Source organism: Rattus norvegicus, chromosome 2 (genome assembly GCF_021556685.1).
Source record: "Rattus norvegicus strain SHRSP/BbbUtx chromosome 2, alternate assembly SHRSP_T2T, whole genome shotgun sequence".
Taxonomy (NCBI): Eukaryota; Metazoa; Chordata; class Mammalia; order Rodentia; family Muridae; genus Rattus; species Rattus norvegicus.
This window is the reverse complement of record NC_141535.1, coordinates 145,083,041-145,104,450: the sequence shown is the minus strand read 5'-3', so window position 1 is coordinate 145,104,450 and position 21,410 is coordinate 145,083,041. Positions and strand designations below refer to the sequence as shown.

The 21,410-nt window shown below is 35.7% G+C and overlaps 1 protein-coding gene across 8 annotated transcripts in view; it reads left to right on the top strand.

Annotated features, from left to right (window-relative positions):
- Positions 1-13,095, top strand: part of Aadacl2l (arylacetamide deacetylase-like 2 like) — a 39,989-nt gene extending 26,894 nt beyond the window's left edge. For 6 of the 8 annotated variants that reach the window (XM_087619456.1, XM_087619462.1, XM_087619461.1 and 3 more), the window contains 4 exons: positions 2,488-2,710; positions 5,858-5,927; positions 7,600-7,771; positions 11,351-13,095. In XM_087619456.1, the coding sequence (XP_087475582.1) occupies positions 2,488-2,710; positions 5,858-5,927; positions 7,600-7,771; positions 11,351-11,953 (1,068 nt within the window). In that variant the 3' untranslated portion in view covers positions 11,954-13,095. 8 annotated transcript variants of the gene reach the window in all.
- Positions 13,096-21,410: the final 8,315 nt, after the last annotated feature.

Sequence of the window (21,410 nt, the reverse complement as noted above, 5' to 3'; positions counted from 1 at the left end):
TATATCATCTACTTATACAATGAAGATGATGTGTACCACTAACCTAAATAAATGGGATTACACATTGTTCTTCCAATTCCTATCTGTATAACAGTGCTCAGCTATGAGAGTTTCTGGAGTCATTGATGTAGATGGGTATACCTTTATGACTTTAGTATCATGAGACAGTTACAACAATATCTTCTCTGGAATATTTTAGTCACATAAAAAGATACAATGATCTAACGGAATTGGTCAGTAATGCTTTAGATAGCTTATCATAAATATTCGAGAGAGCCTGACTTCAATGGTATAAGTAAAAAGTAGCTTCTTTTCCCTTCAAGTGATTTTAAGGAAAAACAAGACACTGCTTTGCAGCTGAAAATGGGGATCATAAACTATTATAATTATGGTAACTGTATAACATTTTAAAATATTAAAACTAAATTACAGACAATGGAAACTGCATAATGAGCAAAGGCATTTCTGTGCAAGCATGAGGATCTGCATTCCAGTCTCCAGAACTCACAGAGAGCTTCTGGGTTAGAAATATTGGCATATATAACTGGAGCAATAGAACTTGTCTTAAACAAGGTTAAAAGATAAAGACCAACACCACAGTGTAGCTTCCACAAGCACACATGGTTGACATGTTTAAACACACACACACACACACACACACACACACACAGAGAGAGAGAGAGAGAGAGAGAGAGAGAGAGAGGGAGAGAGAGAGAGAGAAAATTTTATAATACTAAATTGAGTGACCAATAAAATAAAAATAAAATATTGGAATATACATAAAATGCCACATTACATATATTTTTTGTTTCAGATAAAACTATATTTAAGTCATACCTATGCAAAATACATTGAAATTTGTGGTGGTGTTGAATGATATTACTATTATTTCTAAACATTTCATACTTAAGTTATTTATTTTTTACTTGTACTTTGTGCATTTTCTGGTTTATTAATTCTTTGAGAATTATGTACAATTAAGTTTTACCAGTCTTCAAACTCCTTTCTTAACTGTTCAAATGTCCTAACTTGTGTTCTTTTTTTCCTACTAATCATCTCCAACATGTACTTCCTGAATACTCTTGGATGTGCAGCTAACAACTGGAGATCAGGTGTTATACTAGAAGCCAACCCCTTAAAAAGAACTGAATCCCCCCTCCCCCGTCCAGCTAATAACTGCCAATAGCTCATTGCCTAGGGGTAGGAAATCTTGTGTATTTCCCTCTACCAAGATGGGATTTAGTGTGACTTGGGTTTCATAGGCCTGTGCATGCTGTCACCATCACACATTCAGCTACAATACTGGAGAACACTGGGTTGTTGTTGTTGTTGTTGTTGTTGTTGTTGTTGTTGTTGTTGTTTAATTCATTCGGTATCTCTGGCTTATATAGTCTTTCAATCTCCTCTTCTACAATGATCTTTGAACTTTGGCAGGAGAGAAGGCAGTAGAGATGTTCCACTTAGAGTTGAGTCCAGTTTGCGTCTGTGTTAATCACAATATACTCCAAACAGATGCTTCTGTGATAAGAATTGAGAGATGCATTAATCTATGGCTGTAACAATAAGTCATTAGGAGTTAGTTTAATATTATGTACATTTACTAGACTAGCAGTAGTAGATTGCCTGGTATGGCCTATGACCTGTCTATGCACAGATTCTTGAGCCAACAATGGGATCGGTTATATGTTTCATCTTGTATAATGGAGTTTAAATCCAATAAGAATGTGATTGTTTAACCCATACTGTTCAAATCTCTATTGCAATAGTAGGTAAGTCTTGCCAGCCCCAGTGACTATAGTAGTTCACAGGGTCAGAGTTGGGCAAGATTGGTGATTATATTTCTTTTCTGATAGTATGCATAGCAACTTCCAGTCTGATAACGACTAGAAAGTAGGGATAAAGTTTCCAGGTCAGTACCAATATAATATCTGCAAGCATTTGTGTATTTAGTTAGTCAGTTAGCTAGCTAGTTAATTAGTTAGTTAGTTAGGTAGGTATTGACCATTTTATTCATTTACCTGATAAATTTCCTTTTCCTGCCCTTTCATGAGCCTGCTGGAATCCATTTTTTAAACACATTTTCCTCCTACTTTTACATCTTCAATCTTTCGTGCAATCCAATGAGTTTAATTGTTTCTTGGTAAAAATTGCAGGGAGATTATTTACTAGAGCAAGGGTAAATGATTAACAGATATTAAAGAAAATTATGCCTCCTTCCTCAACAACCAATATCTGTCAGTATGTCCTCAGGGAGGAAGGGGATTTTATTTGCTCATCCCCTACCATGAGACTTTTCATGAACTTAATCTTGTGCTAGTCTGGTGCAGATGAACAAAGTGAGATATACTTGCTATCAATATACAGTTAAAAAATAAAATCAGTCCTCCAGAGTATTATCACATTATTTGTTTTTATCGTTACGTATGTTTATTTGTTGTTATTAAAATAAAAATGTATAATGGTTAAAATTTTGTCATGCTTTTGTAGGCCACATTATTTGAAAACATAGGTCTCATGAAGTATGAAAAAATATTTTCAATTGTGGCAACATTTTACATTGCACAACCAGTTTCAGATGAAAATGTTACAGTGATTGACACAGACTTCAGTAACATCCCTGTTCGTCTGCATGTGCCAAAGAGGAAGTCAGAGAGAAAGAGACCAGCTATTATTTTCATTCATGGTGGTATCTTTGTCTTCGGAAGTTGCAGTAAGTGTATTTCTGATGTGTGTGTTGTTCATATATTTATATTCAAATAAGTGTTGTGTATCGACCAAGTTTTGTCAACATAATGTTGACTTGGGTAATATGTACTTCTTAGTAGAGATACATTAGAATGTATGGGTCATTGTTCACACATATTTCTTCATTTACAGCTTGGTAACTAAAACAGTCATGTAGATATATGATCGTTTTTTTAGGAAAATGTTACTTTTAAATAAACATGTGGATAGCCTAGACTCAGAAGTTTAAAAGATAAATTTGGAATTCAGATTAAAACACTCTAATCACATAAATTGTATAAAACCCTAATGTGAACCAGATGCTGTAGCTGTTGGATCTGAAATATAATTGTTGTCATACTGCAGTCCACATTTGTTCAAGTAGTAGATTATGATATGAAAATAACATTTGAGGCTTAGAACTCAAAGCATAACTTGGTGTTAGAATGAAAAAAAATGAAATAAACCTGAGTAATCAGTTCCTGTCATAAATCTCTGTATTGCTGTCCAGAGGTGAGACAGACAGACAGACAGATAGGATAAACAGAGAGACAGAGACAGAGAGAGGAGAGAGACAGAGACATACAGAAAGACAGAGAGACAAAGAGAAGTGAGGTGGGATAGAGAGAATTTTAGACTTGATGACTTATGGATTTACTATAGATAAAAGTGTTAAAATGTTGTGTTGTGTACTTAACAGACGCAACAATTAATAGCACTCCTGTTTTCAATGAACTTTAGCTTAATCATAAAATCCAGTATTTTCTCTTCATAATCTGTTATTATTTCAAGTTACACAAAAATGCCACTGTGAAAAGCTAGGCATCCAACTGAGGGAGCATGTTTCTGAAACGTATTTCAGATACTTCTGCTGAGTTGGTACCTGTTCAGATAGGTATTATCATCATTTTTTTCATGGTGAAAAAACTAATAGATTATGAAATGTTTTCAATGTCCAACAGTTAGAAAGGAGAGGAACCAACCTATAAGGCCTATTAGCAGAAACCAGGGCATTAAGGCTCCCATTGAGCTGTCCATGCATGTGCTTCATGTTGCTGAAAAATGCCTCAGAAGCAGTTAGGACCACTGTTTTGCTTGTGACATTTCTAAATTGCCATCCTGTTTCCAACCTTACCTGCTCCTTCTTTGTCATAAGTGCGTATGTTTGGTATCTCCCAGTCCACCTCTCTCCTTACCTGTCTACACTGTCTGAAGCTTACTGGCTTCTTATTGATCCCTTCTTCATTACTCTCTGTTTACATCCTGGGATAAGACATGTTTATCTTTTGGTCAAGATGAGTCTCTATTTTACCAGGAATTATATTTCCTTCCAAATTGTCACCTGATTTGTGTTTCTTCTACCTGCAGTTGTAGCCCCTTTGTTGATTCCTGAGTAGGCACTGGCTTTTCTGCCTTGTTCTCTGTCAGCCCGTGATTGTTCTTTCTAGTTATTTCCTTAAAATTCTTTATTTTCTGAGACTTATTTCCATGCTTGTCTCTTCTTTCCCTTTTGACTCTTTCTTAGAACAGTTTAATCTGAGAGAAACCACTGCTCTCTGCTACTCTGTTAGCTTATATGAAGGAAATTTCTGTGTCCTTCCTTTTTCCTCCTTTGCTTTATCCCTTCATTTGCAACTTCAACATTAAAACAAGAGAAAAGTGAAAACCAGGTTGAAATGAGTTAATTGTTTATACTTTACCAATATTAATATTCCCTACATTGCAGTATTTTATTCTTTGGTTGTTGGTTCCATGTTTTTCTATACTTAATTTTTTGTTTCTACTCTAGCCCCCATGCCCATCCTATTGATATGGGGTGTTTCCCATCTCTAACGTTGTTGCTGGATTTAATCAATCAACTCAGTTGCAGACTGGTCTGCATACCTGATTATTAGTGAATCATGAGAATTCCTTAACAGATGCCATCATATTACTTTCTCAAGGAGTAGACAGAGAAATAAATAAATTTCCCAAGAACAAAAGAAAGGCAAACATCCCTAGTGAATGATCACTGTGCTCTACTTTGCAATCTCTAATTTCCTAAACTTTATGACATGTTCCGGTCACAGAATTCTGAGCACAGTGTTCTTGTCCACATTTGCCAGCTTACCATTTAGATTGCTCCTAATCTTCTTTCCTTAATCCAAAGGCTTATCCCCATTACTTCATTTCTGGTACCTTCTTTCTCACCTTCCATGATTTGAAAATACAGCTACATGAATTATTGATAAATAATTGAGACCTATTGACTACCTAGTGATAAACCTTTTGTTGTATTTAAGTATAGATCTTCCATTCCTATTTCCATAATTTTGGCCACTTCCTCCCTGTACTCTAAGTTTATATTTCAACTAAATTTGGTTATATATATTTCTCTGAACTCTAAAAATTCTCATAAATTTATTATTTTTCACTAAAAATTTAAATTTTTCTCAAATTTATTTCCTCTGATTATTATGATTTTATCTCTAACATGATGTTTGGAAATTTATATATTTTAGGTAAATTAATATATATTTCTATCAAAGAAAAATATTGGCATTGCTACATTCCTTTGTTCTCTTTTAAATTCTTTTAACTTGATTGTAACTCTATTTTAGCCACAGTTAACTTTTTTAAGGAACTACAAATGTAAGACTGTATTATTACTTGATTTTATAAAAATTAAATGTCTTTTCTATATAGGAAGGTAATATGAAGTTCACTTCTAAGTTTATCAAATATGCATGACCTCATGTAAGCCTTTGGCAAAGGAAAATTTATTTGTTTTAATTACAGCAAAAGTGCATCTTGCTTTAAGTAAGCTGATGACCCTTCATTGAAAAATTTATTTTAAAGATAACTGTGGTAAATGTTTTCCTTTTTGAAAATTTTAACACTAGCTACAAATATTTTTCAATTTAATTCCATATTTCCCAATTCTTCTAGCAAGAGTTTTATAGAATATTGTGGTAATGAGTTGTATTTCCTGAATTCTAACAGAGTATTGCTCTACATAACAACAAAAGTGGGGATTACAGGGTTCCACCAATTAGCCACAATCCACATTTCTACCATATTAATGGGTATTTGTGGGTTTCCATTGTTTCTCTATCTACAGTTCACCAATCTATATTTATTCTATTCATTTCAGAGATAACAGCTCATGACAACATGAACAGACTCATATCAAACAAGATTGGTGCTGTCGTTTTAGGAATAGAGTAAGAGAATAATAATACATTTTATCACATCCTGGGCCCTCACAGCATAGGCTTGACTTCATCAGAGCTTGCCACCTAGCCATCAAATAGCTATACCCTGTGGGGTTTTGTTATATAATTTTTTTCCTAGAATTTTTATATCGGTGTGTCCTCAAAGGCATTAGTATCTGCTGTGATTTTTGCCATTGTAGAAATAAGTTCAGAAGAATAAGCATCTTTGTTATCAGAGCTGTAACATCTCCGGAAGTATAAATTCCAAGTTTCACAAGTAGCTAACTCTATCTGCAGGTAACATACCTAAAAAGTGTGCTCATTATATTCTTGGGATGTTGGATTTTATTTGACCTGCTTATAAAACAGTATAGGGTTACTGTTCTTCTTGGTTCCAGGGTTGTTTTTATTTTTGTGAAAACATTAGGAAATTTTGAATATTTTAAGCATTATCAAAACTATATCTTATTATCTCATAACTTTTATAAACATTTCCAATAACGTACAAGAATATGAGCAAGTTCTTTTTACTTAATAGCAACTGTTTCCTCTGTCCTACTGGAACTCTCACCAGAAGAATGAAGACTTCACATTTTGCCAGTGCCATTGTGCATGGTGTACAAATGGATTTTACAGATTTACAGACCTCAGACGAAATCAGTGCAAGGAATTTCATAGTTGAGAATATAATAGGGGCCAGTAGAACCCACTAGAGACTTCAGTTCTGTCCTGCTCATAATTACTTGTTAATGGAACCAGAAAAAAAGCTTTGTTTTGAGAAATATATAAATTATAGCTGTAAGAATGATGTGCCTTCCATGTAATAATTTTAGCTAAATTTAACACAGTATCATCTTAAATAAGTTTTTTTAGTGATGTGATCTATATTATACACTATTGAGGAATTCTACACGATTTCAGGTACTTGCTATTCTTTACCTTGAAGAATATTATCATTTTAAGTCATTTTGCTAGTTTTCAAATATTTAAGAGTAAAACATAAACATCTACAAGGACCATATTATGGCCATTGTTTAATATAAGAATGTGAAATAATCACTAATTCTAGCCCCTATTAAAATAATAAAATTAAAAACGTGAACTCCATTGAGGTGTACTCCAAAGACAGAATGCACACAACAAAGAATGAAAAGACCTATGTAGTTGTACTTGAACTAAGGAAAAGCTCAAATATTTGAGTAAGATCTTTCAAATGCTTCAAATATGCATATTTCATGACTATCTTGATTTAAATTCTGATCTTCAATTTAAAGTATGAAATTCTACATTTTCGTTGAGTATGTACATACATACATTTATAAAGCCATCTGTCAATAATTTATTCATATTTTCTGCATTTAAAGTTTCTGGGTATTCCTGTCAATGATTGTAAATTGCTTTTGAGTCACCAGATATTCAGAGGGTTACTGACACGTGCAGATATCACAGGGTGAACACATCTTCTGTCTCACTTGTTCCCCTTACAACCAATATCTGAAACCCTTAACCACAATCTACTCCCCACTTTAAGACAGACCTTACCAGTGAGCTCTAGTTAATTTGTGATTAACTAGATTCAAAGTAGGGCCAACATATCAGTGTATCTGTTGAGACTGAGATATTTCCTTGCATAATTTTAACAAGGGTTTTGTTGTGCTTTTGCTTTGATTTACCTCTAAAGATACAGACTTGCTCCCAAGTATCTATTCCCAGCTGCCCTTGAAGACTGTGTTTCTGCAACCAAGTTCTTTCTCCAGGAGAAAATTCTTGCAAAATACAGAGTGGATCCCTCACGCATCTGCATTATGGGAGAGAGTTCTGGGGGTGCTTTGGCAGCAACAGTGACTCAACTGGTATGTTGTATATATGTATATATACAAGTATGTATATATATATATGTGTGTGTGTGTGTGTGTGTGTGTGTGTGTGTGTGTGTGTGTCTTTTAATCCTAACTCAAAAGAAGCTAAGCTTTAGTTGTGTTTGCATTACTTTTATGCTATTATGTGTGAAATTTAAACAAGTCAATTATCCATTTTCGTATGATATTACTCTAGATGTAGTTTTATTGTCTAATGCTAGAGAAGGCTTTTACAATCTTACATTTTTTAGGGGTTGGGGGAAGGTTCTGGGCATTAAATCCAGAGCAGCATGCTTGCTAAGCATACATGTTGCCATACAACTATGAAAACTTTACTTTTAAACTTAAACTGTTTCTAAAAGGGCTTTTAATAAAATTCCCTGAGTTTCTCTGTAGTTTGTAGTTTCTCTGGCCTTATAAGCCTCCTGCACCAACAACTCAAAAAGAACCAGGTATTTAGGAAACTGTAATGATTCTGACTCACCATGCCAATGTTAGAAAAATACATTATTTATGAGCCACTCTATTCATTAGAGTAATGGATTTTGCATTCATGATTTATTGAGTTTCTACAGATAAAATATAAAAATTATCAATATTTTTCTATTACTGTCATTGATGAGTGCATTAGATACTTTTTTCCTCTGAGACTAAATATCTGAGAAGAAGCAATTAAAGGGAGGAGGGTATTTTAACAGCTCCTAGTTTGAAACATTTGGTAAGCAATGGCAGGAGAAGCATGGCAGTGAGGGGTTGCTTATGTCTGTGGCGATGGGAGCATTGTACTGAATGTAAAGCCATTTTCTGATTCAGTTGTAAGGGTGACACTCTTCCCTCAAAGTCCAGGTTGGTGTCACAAAAGGCTGTCACATGTAAAATGATTGTGACAAGCAGAAATGTGGCCAGCAAGTCTCCTTTCCGTGCTTAAAGGGTCAGATGTTTTGGACCAGGTTAGACCCTGTGACCCATCTGACTTGCCAAGGGTAAGGCATCTACTGCTGCTCTGAATCAGCTGTTCAGAGTCCTAGATAAGTGTCCATACTGCCAATTATACAGCAATTGCGCTTTTCAGTGAAAAAGTATCTTTTCCCAGTCACCAGAGTCTCTACAGGGAATTTTGCATAAGATATTCTGAAATCATTTTAGTGTGCTAGGTTCTAAATTCCGGAGCTTATATTAAATGATATTGATATTAATGAACATTTTTGATGGCTTTTATTTAAAAAGTTTCTTTATAATAAAGTTTAAAATAAAATTTAAAACTGAAAACTTAGAGGTAAAGACACTATTTCTATCATGAAGTTTCACTAGCTTTAGTACAATGGCTATTAGAAGAAGAAGGAATCTAGTGGTTCAGAAAAGCACAGGACTAGTGAAATTTGAAGCCCAGACCCTCTTCCCAATGGGTAATGTATTGTGGCATTTATTCCAAACTATTTTGATTTAGAGCATGTGGAATTTTCAACTACTACCTAGAGAACTATTCTCCTTTCTCTACGTTAAATACAATAGTTTTTACTTAATGTGTGTGTGCGCGCATGTGTGTGTGTGTGTGTGTGTGTGTGTGTGTGTGTGTGTGTGTGTGTACACATGGGTTTATGTTAGTATACACATTTAAAAATGTGTGTACTTGTGTATGCATGTTTACATGTATGTTATACATGTAGATTCCAGAGGTTGACATTGGGTGTCTTCTTCTATATATCTCTGCCTTTATTTCTTCTATATTTCAATTTTTGAAACTGGGTCTTTTATGGGGCCTGAGATCTCTGAGTCAGCTAGATTTGCTGTACATTTAACTTCAGGATTCCCCTTGAGTCCACTCTACCTACACAGTGCTGAGGTAACAGGTGTATGCTGCTATGCCCAGATTTCTGTGTTCTGGATATCTGTACTCAGGTCATCAAGTTTACATCAACAAATAATTTACTGACTGAGCCATCTCCATGTACTCCACATCTGATTGGAGTGATTTCTCATTTATTTTCTTTTGTATTTCAATATGAAATTAAAAGGTCAAACTACCTTATAACTTTGGTGTTCCTCGGGTACTAAGCATGTGTACTAGGTAACTTGTGGGCAGTAGCCCTGCTACACTTGAAGAAGCTGTAACAATCCTGCCTCAGTTTTGAAACTGTGCTCCCTGAAGAATTTTTCTCTACTCTTCTGAGGGGCTTCATTTAATTTAGAAAATTCCTATTCCAAAACCACTGGTAAGTAACAAGAACCTGGAAAGGTTCTCTTGAGAAATATTTTATTTCTTGACTTTCTTCCTGACTTGTGCAACCTGCCTCCTATTGGTCTGTAATCTGGAATAGTTCAGATGGTTAGCCTTGTGATGAGCTAAGGAGATTTCATAGACTTCTTTCATTTTGTGTAAGTCCTTTGACTTTATGAGGGCGTGGCCCTCATGTTTTTTTGCCCATGCACAAGTTCCAGAAACAATGACTGAGACTTAACCATATATGAATAAATGCCTAGGCCACAAGCTTTGGCTTATCCCCACTAGCTCAATTATCCCATTTACTCTATTCTAACTACCTCCATGTGGTTGATTACCTCTCCTCAGGCTCATGTGGTCATCTTTCTCAGAGTTTGGGGCAGATCTCATGGCACCTGACTCTATCCCAGAAGTCCTCTCTCTATACCAAAACTTCCACCTCCTTATTTTCTGCCTAAACTCATAGGCCAACAGCATTTTATTGACAACTGATGATTTCATGCACAGCACAAGAGATTTTCCGTATGCTCAAGAGCTTTTTGAATAGCTTGGGATTTTCCAAAGAATGGCAGAAGATACAGTCACTGACGCAGATGTGCTATAGAAGGTGGTGCCATCGAGGTTCTCATGCTCACAGAAGAAATCTAGGTTCGCTGCTGTGGAGTGTATAAGAAGACTTTAACCGTAGACTCTCAACTCCTCTTATTTCTGATAAAAAAAACTGAGGTTTCACACACAACATTTCACATCCTTTTCTAATCTTCTGCTTTTCATACATTATTCTCTGTCTCCTCTATCACTGTTATCACACCACACCACTTAAATAAATGTTAAGTGTTTTCTTTAGCATTCCAGGTTCCGTTAGACTTTACTTACTATGTAACTATTGGCAATTGCATTTTATTGTATTTGTAGACTTTGCTTATTATATGACTCAAATATCCTTTTAGGGAAACTTAACATTGTAAGACATGCTTATTGTTATAGCAGTTGGGAAACTGAGGCAGGAGGACACTATGTTATCACAACCTGAGATTCGCAACAAGGCTTTATTACAAACAACAAAAGCTAAATCTCTTAAAAGAAACAAAGAACAAATACATTATAGTTATTCTGTCATCTTTAACTAGGATGTTTCTGATCATCCTGACCATTTTCCCGTTTGCTTGTCACATGTGAATAAATGTGTGAGAAACAGACTATGCATTGTTCCTGAACAGATGAAATTATGAGGAAAAATCACTGATAATGCTTCAGATTGATAAATTTATTTTACCTCAGGCTAGTAAAGTAAAGCTGCCAATCCTTTTGTTTGAAAGCTATTGACTCATGAGTATTCATTATATTCATAGCTACGGAGTGATCCAGAATTCAAAAATAGAATCAAGGCACAAGCCTTAATATACCCCGGCCTACAGTTGGTTGACACCTTCCTGCCATCTCATCGAGAGTATCCACATGGTCCAATCCTGCACAGGGAGATGATGTTCAAGTTGGCGTCTCTATATGTAACTGAAGACTCATCAATGATCCAGGCCTTACTGAGGAACGAACACATGCCCGAAGAATCGAGACACCTGTTCAAGTTTGTTAACTGGAGTAACTTCCTTCCTGAGAAGTACAAAAAGAACTATGTTTACACTGAACCAGTTCTTGGGAAGGTGAATGCTTCCTACCCAGTGCTTATGGATAGCAGGCTGTTTCCTTTGCTAGCCAATGACTCCCAGTTACAGAGTTTACCACTAACTTATATCCTCACTTGCGAACATGATCTCTTAAGAGATGATAGTTTCATTTACATCGCTCGACTTAGAAATGTTGGAGTTCAAGTTTTTCACGACCACATGGAGGAAGGAATTCATGGAGCTCTATCCTTCACTATGGGTGCCGTGGCTTTAAATCTAGGATTTAAAATAAGAGATAGGTATATTCATTGGTTAGAGGAAAACCTATGAATTAGAGGTACATGTAGCTATGAAGTGACGTAGTTAGAAAAGTATCTGATAGCTATATTTTGAAATATTGTATGATGAATGGGGCACAAAATAATCTGAGTTTTGAGTAAAACTATTCAGTTTGAATAAATATTACTGAATATGTTTGAGAAAGTTCATCTCCTAGGTCTTAGAAATGTTGCTAAAATGAGGATATTCATTCATTATTGCCATCAATTATCATTTGTCAGGAAAGACGTACTCTTGAGCATTTATTTTAATGGTAGGATAGTGCGAAATGTGATGAAATACAGGTTTGTGATATAAATGGAATCTTGAGGACTAGCTCAGTTAGCATATTACTCTCCAGTACTCCAGAAGCAGCAAGGTACAGAGATCTGAGAGTTCAAGGTCAAGATGGTCTATATAGTTAATTCTAGTACAACCGTGGCTATATAGTGGCATGCTGTTTCAAAAAAATTTTAACAAAAAAAAAAAAAGAGGAAAAGAGACCACGAATGAGAAGAAAGTGTGATAAAGTACAATTGTAGTGACATTTGTATGGACTGAGACTTGCAGTGCACTTCTATGGTTTTTCTATTTAAGTGCTGTCCATGCATTATCTTTGTCAGTTCTAGGTAAATTAAGGTTCTTGTTATTCATGTCTCATGAAGTTTATACACTGCTTTTCCAAAGAACAATTTCTGTATTGGAAAAAAGGTTAACATCTTACGGCAAATCATTCCTAAAGCATAAATATGTACTTTAACTTTTGGGGGGTCAAACGTGAGAGTGGATTGCATTCGTTGATAGACAATGCCTCTGAATGGAGGGATGTTACCCAGCCAACTACAGGCTGAAGGTATAACTATTTATAGTATTCTTTTGAATTCATGTGGTGATCTATTGTGCACACAGAGACTGCATATCCAGGGAGTTATCTGAGTGATAATCTCCAGACATGCTTGCTTTCCTGTGATGATGGTACCCATGTTCCTGTCAGCACAAATAAATTCATAAAAATAGCAGCATTTTCACTAGGAAACATTAAAATCAATGTTCAATTTTCTGAAATCTTGGTGATTCTGATGCTTGGGTATGATTGTGTGACATTTTTGATCCTTATTCTTAATACTGAATAAACTCTGTGAAAAGAAATTTAAGTATGTTTTGTGAATTTAACTGGTAATCTAATCCTTCTCTCCAAATTTATTTTCACTAGTGTTTTCCTGCAGTTTGAGCTTCTTTGTTCTTCTCAGCTATGATTACCTCATTGATCTCTTAGACTTCACCATATGAGCCTTGTCCCTGGCATTCAGACATTAATTTTGCTATTGCATTTAATCACAAATTAATTAATTGTAAAGATTAATTACATTTATTTTGCTATTGCAAATAAATCGGGAAAGGTTAACTACAGGGTTTCTCTGCTATTGTTTATCAAGCTATAACATCTTAAGTAACATCACTCTGCATATTCTGCATATTGCATTTGTAAAGAGAAAGAAGGTTGGCCATCATATCAAACCAGACTTCATGAAAATTGCTTGTCTTCATTAAGTATTAATCACAAGTTGAGAAAGAATTAGAAAGACATAGGTAGCCATGTAAAGTGAATGTGTTTTCCCTCAGATACTAGTTTATTTTTTGAGAAGACATAACCAAAAGATGAAAGGGAAGGACCTAAGGACCCTATAAAATACCCAATCCAGGTTCTGCTTAGCAGAATCCAGCTTAGGATCTCTCCCATTTTGATAAAAGCTCTTTAATATAAAGCTGGGGTTTTGGGGGTTTTTTGTTTGTTTGTTTGTTTGTTTGTTTGTTTTGCTTTCTCTGTGACTTGGTCTTCTGTCTTTCCTGAATGTTCAATTCTTTGTCCTTTTCATAGAATGAGTTCAGCCATCTCCTAGACAACCACCTGAACCTTCTTCATGTTTTTTCCTTTTACAGTATGTTATGTTTCATTGAACTTGAAATCTCTGTTTAACAATAACAAACTTCCTATTTTATTAGTCAACTTGCTGTTAATACTTCTATAGTTTCTGCAAAACAAGAACATATGGATAGAAAACTAGAAACTTAGTATGATAGCTATTCTTGGTGGTCAACTGACTATATTTGAATGAACTACAATCTAGAAATGGAGGGCACACCTGTGAGAGATTTTCTGGTTGGTTTGAAGTGCATGAATCCATTTCTAATCTGGACTTTTGACACAGGAAGACATACACCTTTGATCCAGATTTTCAGGCAGGACACACACCTTTAATCTGAGTCCCATCTCTGGCTGAGTCTATATAAGGACCTGGAAGAAGGAAGCTCTTGGTCTCTGCCTGCCTGCTCTCACCTTGCTAGCACAACCATTCCTTCACAGGCATTAGAGCCTACTTCTTCACCATACACTAAAGACCAGTAAAACCATCCAGTCTTCTGAGACTGAGCAACTACTAGATTCTTGGACTTTCCATTCACAGCTGGTCATCATTGGATTATTTAACTGTAAATTATTGCAATAATTCATATGCATAGATAGATAGATAGATAGATAGATAGATAGATAGATAGATAGATAGATAGATAGATAGATAGATATCCGTTCCATAAGTTCTGTGACTCTAGAGAACCCCAACTAATACACTCAGTTAAATGATTTAGAAGTATTACACCTAGGACCTAGAGTATAACCATATAACATCTGTTAACTTTACAGTGTCTGGCTGGCTTTATATAGATTTGTGTCACTCCTCTAAGTTATACAGCATTAAAATGAAAATGAGATAGAATCAAAATCATTAGAAAGAATGTGGCATCATGAAAATATGAGTTGATTATTTAAAAGTCATGTACTGACCTGAACTTTGCCCCTCTCACTTTCAATCCTCTGGAGCTGCCCAAGGATTTACTACATAGCAGCAAGAATTTAACCCTTTCAACATACTTCAACAATTGTTCAGCACTGTGCTCAAACTACTTAGGTTGGTGATTGTTTAGACACTATCATGAGACAAAATGTTGGGTTAAAGAAATCTCTTCGACATTCAAACACAAATGTTCTTGTCCCAGAGATGGCCACTTCATAGAGACACATAGCTGACCTCACCTCAGTCTGCTCTCAATTATGACTTTTGTTTTCTTCCACTACCTAGCCACCACTTTTGTTTGTGCAGATTTTTAGCTGAAATATTGAGGTCAGACTACCATTCAGATAAATGTAAGGTTTATGTGATTTTAGGAGTTTATTTTGAGAACTGCAGCCTTAGTGTTGTTACTGACCCATTGGAAACATGATACTTTTAATCTCTCAGGGTTTTTATAACACTCAGCTTAGGGTCAATTCTTCTGTGAGTATTTGGATGTCCTAAAATATCATCTGTGTTAGCCTAACCATTGATGTGGCTACACTGGAGTAATTTTATCAAATGGATCAGAAAGCAATTTATAATCCAAACTATTACCATCATGAGTGAATGGCACAGAGTGGTTCTTATTAGCATGCCAAACCAATAAGAACAAATGGTGACCCCAATTAAAGAGAAAGGATCTGTTCTATTTGCAGTGTGTTGTGTTTCCCTGATTCCCTCAATATGGCTCCTTTATCTTTGGTGCAATCAAACTTATTTACCTATATGTCCATAATTTCACTTCACATTTGCCTGGAGTTGGGCAATTTCTGCACTCTTTTTTGGGTTTTCACTTTTGCTAAAAAGGTTCCACTTGTTCCCCTTTTTCCTAGCACCTCCAAATAGCTCAACTTTTATTTAATACTTTTCTCTCTGTTTTTAAAACAGGTCATTTACCTTTTGGTGCTGTATTTTATTTACTATTATACATCCTTACACCCATAGACTAGAACCAATCTGTTCATGGTGTGTGATATTTTTGTTGGCCTTCTGAATCTAGAATAAAGTCATTTTGCTGGGAATTGTTTTATCTGTATTCACCAGGGAGACTAGTCTGTGCTTTCCTTCCATTTATGTTACTTCGTTTTTTGTTGTTTTTTTTGTTTTTTTTTGTTTTGTTTTGTTTTTATGAAAGCAATGCTTCAATGTAGAAATTAGTTCTTTTGTTTGTATCAAATTTGTAAGTATCTGTAATTTGCAGATTATATGCTGCATTGATTAACCACACATTCTCCTACAAATGTTCTTTTCATGATCCTACTCCTGAGGTTGTATTATTTTTCTTCTTTCTGCAAAAAAATACTTGACAATAAACAATATTGAAATGGAATGAGGTCTTCTGCTAGAAGTGGAGAGTATATTATCCTGGTAGGGAAAACTGCAACGTGGCAGACTGCCTCGTCACATTGTATAAGCATTCAGGAAGCAAAGAGAGGAAAAGAGATGCTCGTGCTCAGCTCACTCTGTTACTTACAAACTGGCATTCAAGATGAGTCTCTGCACCCCCACTGACCTTGACATTAGAAACTACCATGAAATTGGTAAAGGGGTCTCCAAGTGATGATAGGAGGAGTTGTATGGAAACATCTCATTTAGGAGAGGAGTAAGTATTCCAGAATTACTCTCTATAAGAGAGCTCAGATGTGGAGCTCTCTGTGAGTTCTCATATGCTGCCAGAGGAAGATTCTCTGATGATGTTATGTGGGTCTATGGGTATAGCAGAATGTCAATGGGGGGCATTTAATGGCTATGATTCTTTAGCAGAGAAGTAGTATTTGTTTTTTCCCTAGGTCTATGACCTCTCCAGATCCTTGGCCTAAAGTTTAAGGAAGACATAGGTTGCATCTCATGGAGTGAGACTTAAATCTAATCAGAGTGGTTCATTACTCCCATAAATTTGTGCCACTGATGTACCATCATATCATTCAGGAAGATCATTGAATCATTGCACATATGAACTCAAATTTACTGTTTCAACATGGACAGGGCCATCACAGATTCAAATCAGATAGAATCCTGGCCTCAAGGAGACTATGACAGAGGTTACCATCTCTAGCCAAGAAGCTATTGGAAACTGGCACTCACTGTGGTAGTTTGAATAGGTATACCGCCCCCATGGACTTACATGTTTGAATGCCAATAGGGAGTGGCACTATTAGAAGGTGTGGCTTTTTTGACATAGTTATGGCCTTGTTAGAGAAAGTATGTCACTGTAAGAGTAGGGTTTGAGGTCTCCTATGCTCAGTCTACATCCAGTATGGCACGAAGTCTCTTTCTGAAGCCCTTGGATCAAGATGTAAAACTCTCAGCTTCTCCAGCACTACACCTCATTCATTGCATGTTGCCTGTCATGGTGATAATGGAATTAATTTCAGAAACTATAAACCAGTCCCAGCTAAATGTTTTATTTTATTTTTTTAATGTTTTATTTTATAAGAGTTGCCATGGCCGTGGTATCTCTTCACATAAAAGTCCAGGTTGTGATCAAACACTTAGAGATAGGTGCATGTTCAATACAAAATTAATTTTTGTAATTTTGTCTCCAAAATATTGTCAGGAATTCCTTAGTTGTGGGGGGCTAGTGAATCTATAATCTTCAGAGCAAGTGGATAGGGTGACACCAAGAAATATTTATGGTCCTTTTTGAAAAATATGACAAAGCAAACTATATCTCATCAAATAATGATTGGAAACCTTCAGCAAAAGAATTGATGATGAGCTTTTTAAAACATTTTAACACATATATGAGCAATGACTGAGGGGGATAAAAGAGTAGGGTCAAATTTGCAGGGTGCACAAAGTAAAAATTCAGCAATTAAATAATTAGTAAACACTAAAGAGTGAGGAAAATAGATAATGCTTGTTACTATATAGAAAAAAGAAATTGGGTAAGCATATAAGTACACCGAATAGAAATAGTCTAAACCAATACAAAACAGAAAAAAGATAGTTTTTAAAAACATAACATAAATACAAAGATAACAGAAAAATTAACCCTTTTAGGTAAAATAATAAATGAATATGTTAAATATGCAGCGTATAAACAAACACATGGCAAATACAAAATAATCATAGAATACCACAACTGAAGCATACTAGCCATTTCAATAAATGAGGAAAGTGCTACTTTCTTATTTAAAGAAAACAATTTCAACTTGGTTTATAACAAGATCAGAATCTGTGGGGCAAGGTAGACAATGGACAAACCAGATCAAAGTGTTTCAAATTGACTGAAAACTAAAAGAATGAAATTCTGCATCCAGGAAGGCAAGTAGGTATGATTTGCTCTATTTTCACACTAAATATAAATGAAACCAGTAAAGAGTGCACATAAAAAAGCACTAATAGTCTGAAAGCTGAAGAGAAGATGGATGCTGGACGAGAAGTCCTAAACCTATATAGCACAGCATAGTGGTCTGCTGTTCTGGTTGTTTCTGATTTATTTTTCCAAGAGTTTGAGCATAAAATACCAGTAACCTCCAAAGTCAGTCAAAACAAAGACAAAAATTCTCTTCTCTCTAGCTAAATCATGAAAGGGATCGATTAGTAAGATAGTGCTACCTCTAGAAACAGAGAAACATGTTCCATCCCATCTCAGGAAAGTCTCCTGCAAGGGTCTAAATGTCTGCTCCCATGAACCTTCACTATACCATCTCAAGAACATAGAACCAAAAAGGTGTTAGAACACAAGATAAGTAGACAGAAATCAACTCTGCCTGTCAATTTATTGAATTTGAAAGTTGAATTTCAATTTTGCAATAGTTGATAAGATATCACACTTAAAAATCAAAAAAGTACTTGTGGGGAAAAACCCAAACAAACAACAAAACAGAACAAATTACCAAATTGCAGTGATACCAAAAGAAGTTTGAAGAGACAGAAGGTTTGGAAATAAACAATAAAGATGTTTTCCAAAGCCACAAAAATGTACAATGGCCACTTCCTGGGCCCCTGGAAATTAGAAAGCTTGAACTAGGTAGGCGTTACGTATAAAATAATCAAAGTGGTTTTTGAGGATACTGCTTAAGAAAGTTCCAAGGCTTGGACAACCTGGACTGACCTTTCAATGCCCTTGGTGGAAATTTGCTACACACCTCTTCCTTGTACTTATATTTCTCACTGTTTTTTTTCTTTTTTTTTTTTTTTTTTTTTTTTTTTTGGAGCTGGGGACCGAACCCAGGGCCTTGCACTTGCCAGGCAAGCGCTTTACCACTGAGCTAAATCCCCAACCCATATTTCTCACTGTTAAAGGCTACTTACTTCCAAAATCTAGAACTGGGGTAACAGAAACTGGTGTAAATAAGAGTGAAGTTAGTGAAATTTCCCTGAAAAAAAAAACAGCTATGTACAAAATTGAGTCTTTCTTTGAATTTTCTATTTAGATACACAGTCTATTAATGATTGTTATTAGTAAGCATGAAAAAATGATTTGAGGAAAATTATTTAAAAAAGAAATTTAGGGAAATTCTAGAAGCTGACAAACTGAATCACTAGGTCTTTTTATGTTCAGCTTCAGAAATAAGGAACCAGAATGAATAGGAAAATATTTTGATCATACAATTAATGAAAAACCTTGGTTCTTCCTGAAGGCAAAGTAATCAGTTTGAGGATTCCAGGTGTTCTTCTGTTCTTTACAGAATTGTAATAAAGATAGGAATTGTATTGACACAAGGATACATGACAGATACACAGGAAAACATTTGTCTCAGTGAATTGCCTGCCTTTCTAACAGACTTGTCTGACCAGGACTTTCTGATATTATTGAAAAACAAAGAACAGACTGCCTTTGCTTAAGCAACTGGCTGCACAGTATTTTAATGTGTGTGTGTGTGTGTGTGTGTGTGTGTGTGTGTGTGTGTGTGTGTGTGTGTGTGTGTGTGTGAAATATACAGGAAGGAAGTGAAGAATGAAGCAAGGATTAGAGAGATTGGACTGTTGCAGAAAGACAAGTTTGGTAAGTAGGAAGTAACCTTTGATCTATTAATTCTCTGCCAGAGTGAAACAAAATCAAATTCAAATAGTGTCATCCTGTCTAGTTTCTGTAATTGTAAAGCTTTACAACATCAGTCTTAAGGAAGAAAATATTGAGTTAAAAATAAAATTGATTTTATCACAATGTTAATGTTTAGCTCTTATAAAATTACTTTTGCTTGCTTTGTTTCTTTTTCAATATACTTATGTAATCAAGGAAGACTTTAGAAGAAAAATGTATTCTGAAAGACTGTGTAATCAATGAATAAAGTTTCTGAGGAAACTATTTTATATATGAATAAAACCTGTGAGAGACACAGGTTGTCAGCATAGGTCAAGCCATACTGAGATGTGCTTCCTCTCTGTCCCATCTCTCATTAAACTAAATGGTATCCTGAATCTGATTCTTCCTTCAATGCTCCTGAATCCACCTGCTTCAAGCCCTGTGCTTACCCTGAGCTGGTCCCCAGCATGATGGAACTTAGAAATAATGCTTCCTGTGCCCCCTATCTACCCTGAGTCTGTTGGCCAACAGCCTGAGGGGAGAAAGGGAGAAGAATCTTCCAGATAGCTCTGTACAAGGTCACTGGTCACACACAGCCAGACCCCTGTGTTCATGGACACACTCCAGGCAAAGACACTTTCCAGACAGTGACAGAGACAGAGAAACCCTGCTAAGAATGGGAGTCTGCCATTTTACAAGTTCAGAAAGCTACCCCAACATAGTAACCTTAATAATAAGGTTCCCCCATAGCCTCCCATCCCCATAATAGAGTTGAAACATGGACTTGATGGTCATGAGTATTCAATTAAGGTCACATCATAACCTCCAAGTCTTAAAGAATGAATTGGATTACTATCAATCATAGCGTTACCCTGGCAGTAGGAGTTTCTGAACTCAGGCTCCATCCTTAGAGTGCAGTCTCACAAGGTAATGAGTTAGCCATTCTATTTCAGAGTTAGATTTTGGAGTTGTTAGCCTCTGCCTAATACTTTGAGCACACTTCTTTCCAATGTCCCCTAACATTGTATATTGGACATATTCTAAGTGGAGTTGATGGATTAGAGGATGTGCCGACCCCATCTCTCCATATAGTTGAAGCAAGGTCCTCCTGGTGGTCTGTTATAAGGGAAAGATTGTGGTTCTCCTGGATCATGGATGGCAATTGTTATTAGCTATTTTCCAGTCTGAACTCTTGTCCATTTTGCATAGTTTCTTGCTCTGTCATTAAGACCTTAAGAGTTGTTTTAAATAAAATTTGAGGGGGATGAAGGTCACCCAGTTTGAGGTATCTTTTTATTAGTGTCTGAGAAAAAGAAGTGTGTAAATAGTCTCCAACCTAGGATGTAGGTTAGAATCTAGGTTAGCATATTTAAGAAGTATGTCTCTCAACCAGCTCACGGGGTTTGGTTGGTTTTTTTTCTTTTTCTTGTTTAAAATCAGGTTCTCACCAGCCCCCTCAGGTTATTTCTTGGATCTTATCATACTGTGCTGCCTTGAGAAAAGCTTTCCCCATTTCCCTCATTATGTGGGTTATGAAATGGGACATACCAAACAGACTGGAGAGTCAGACACACAGTTCCACTGAGGTTCAGAAGAGGGCACT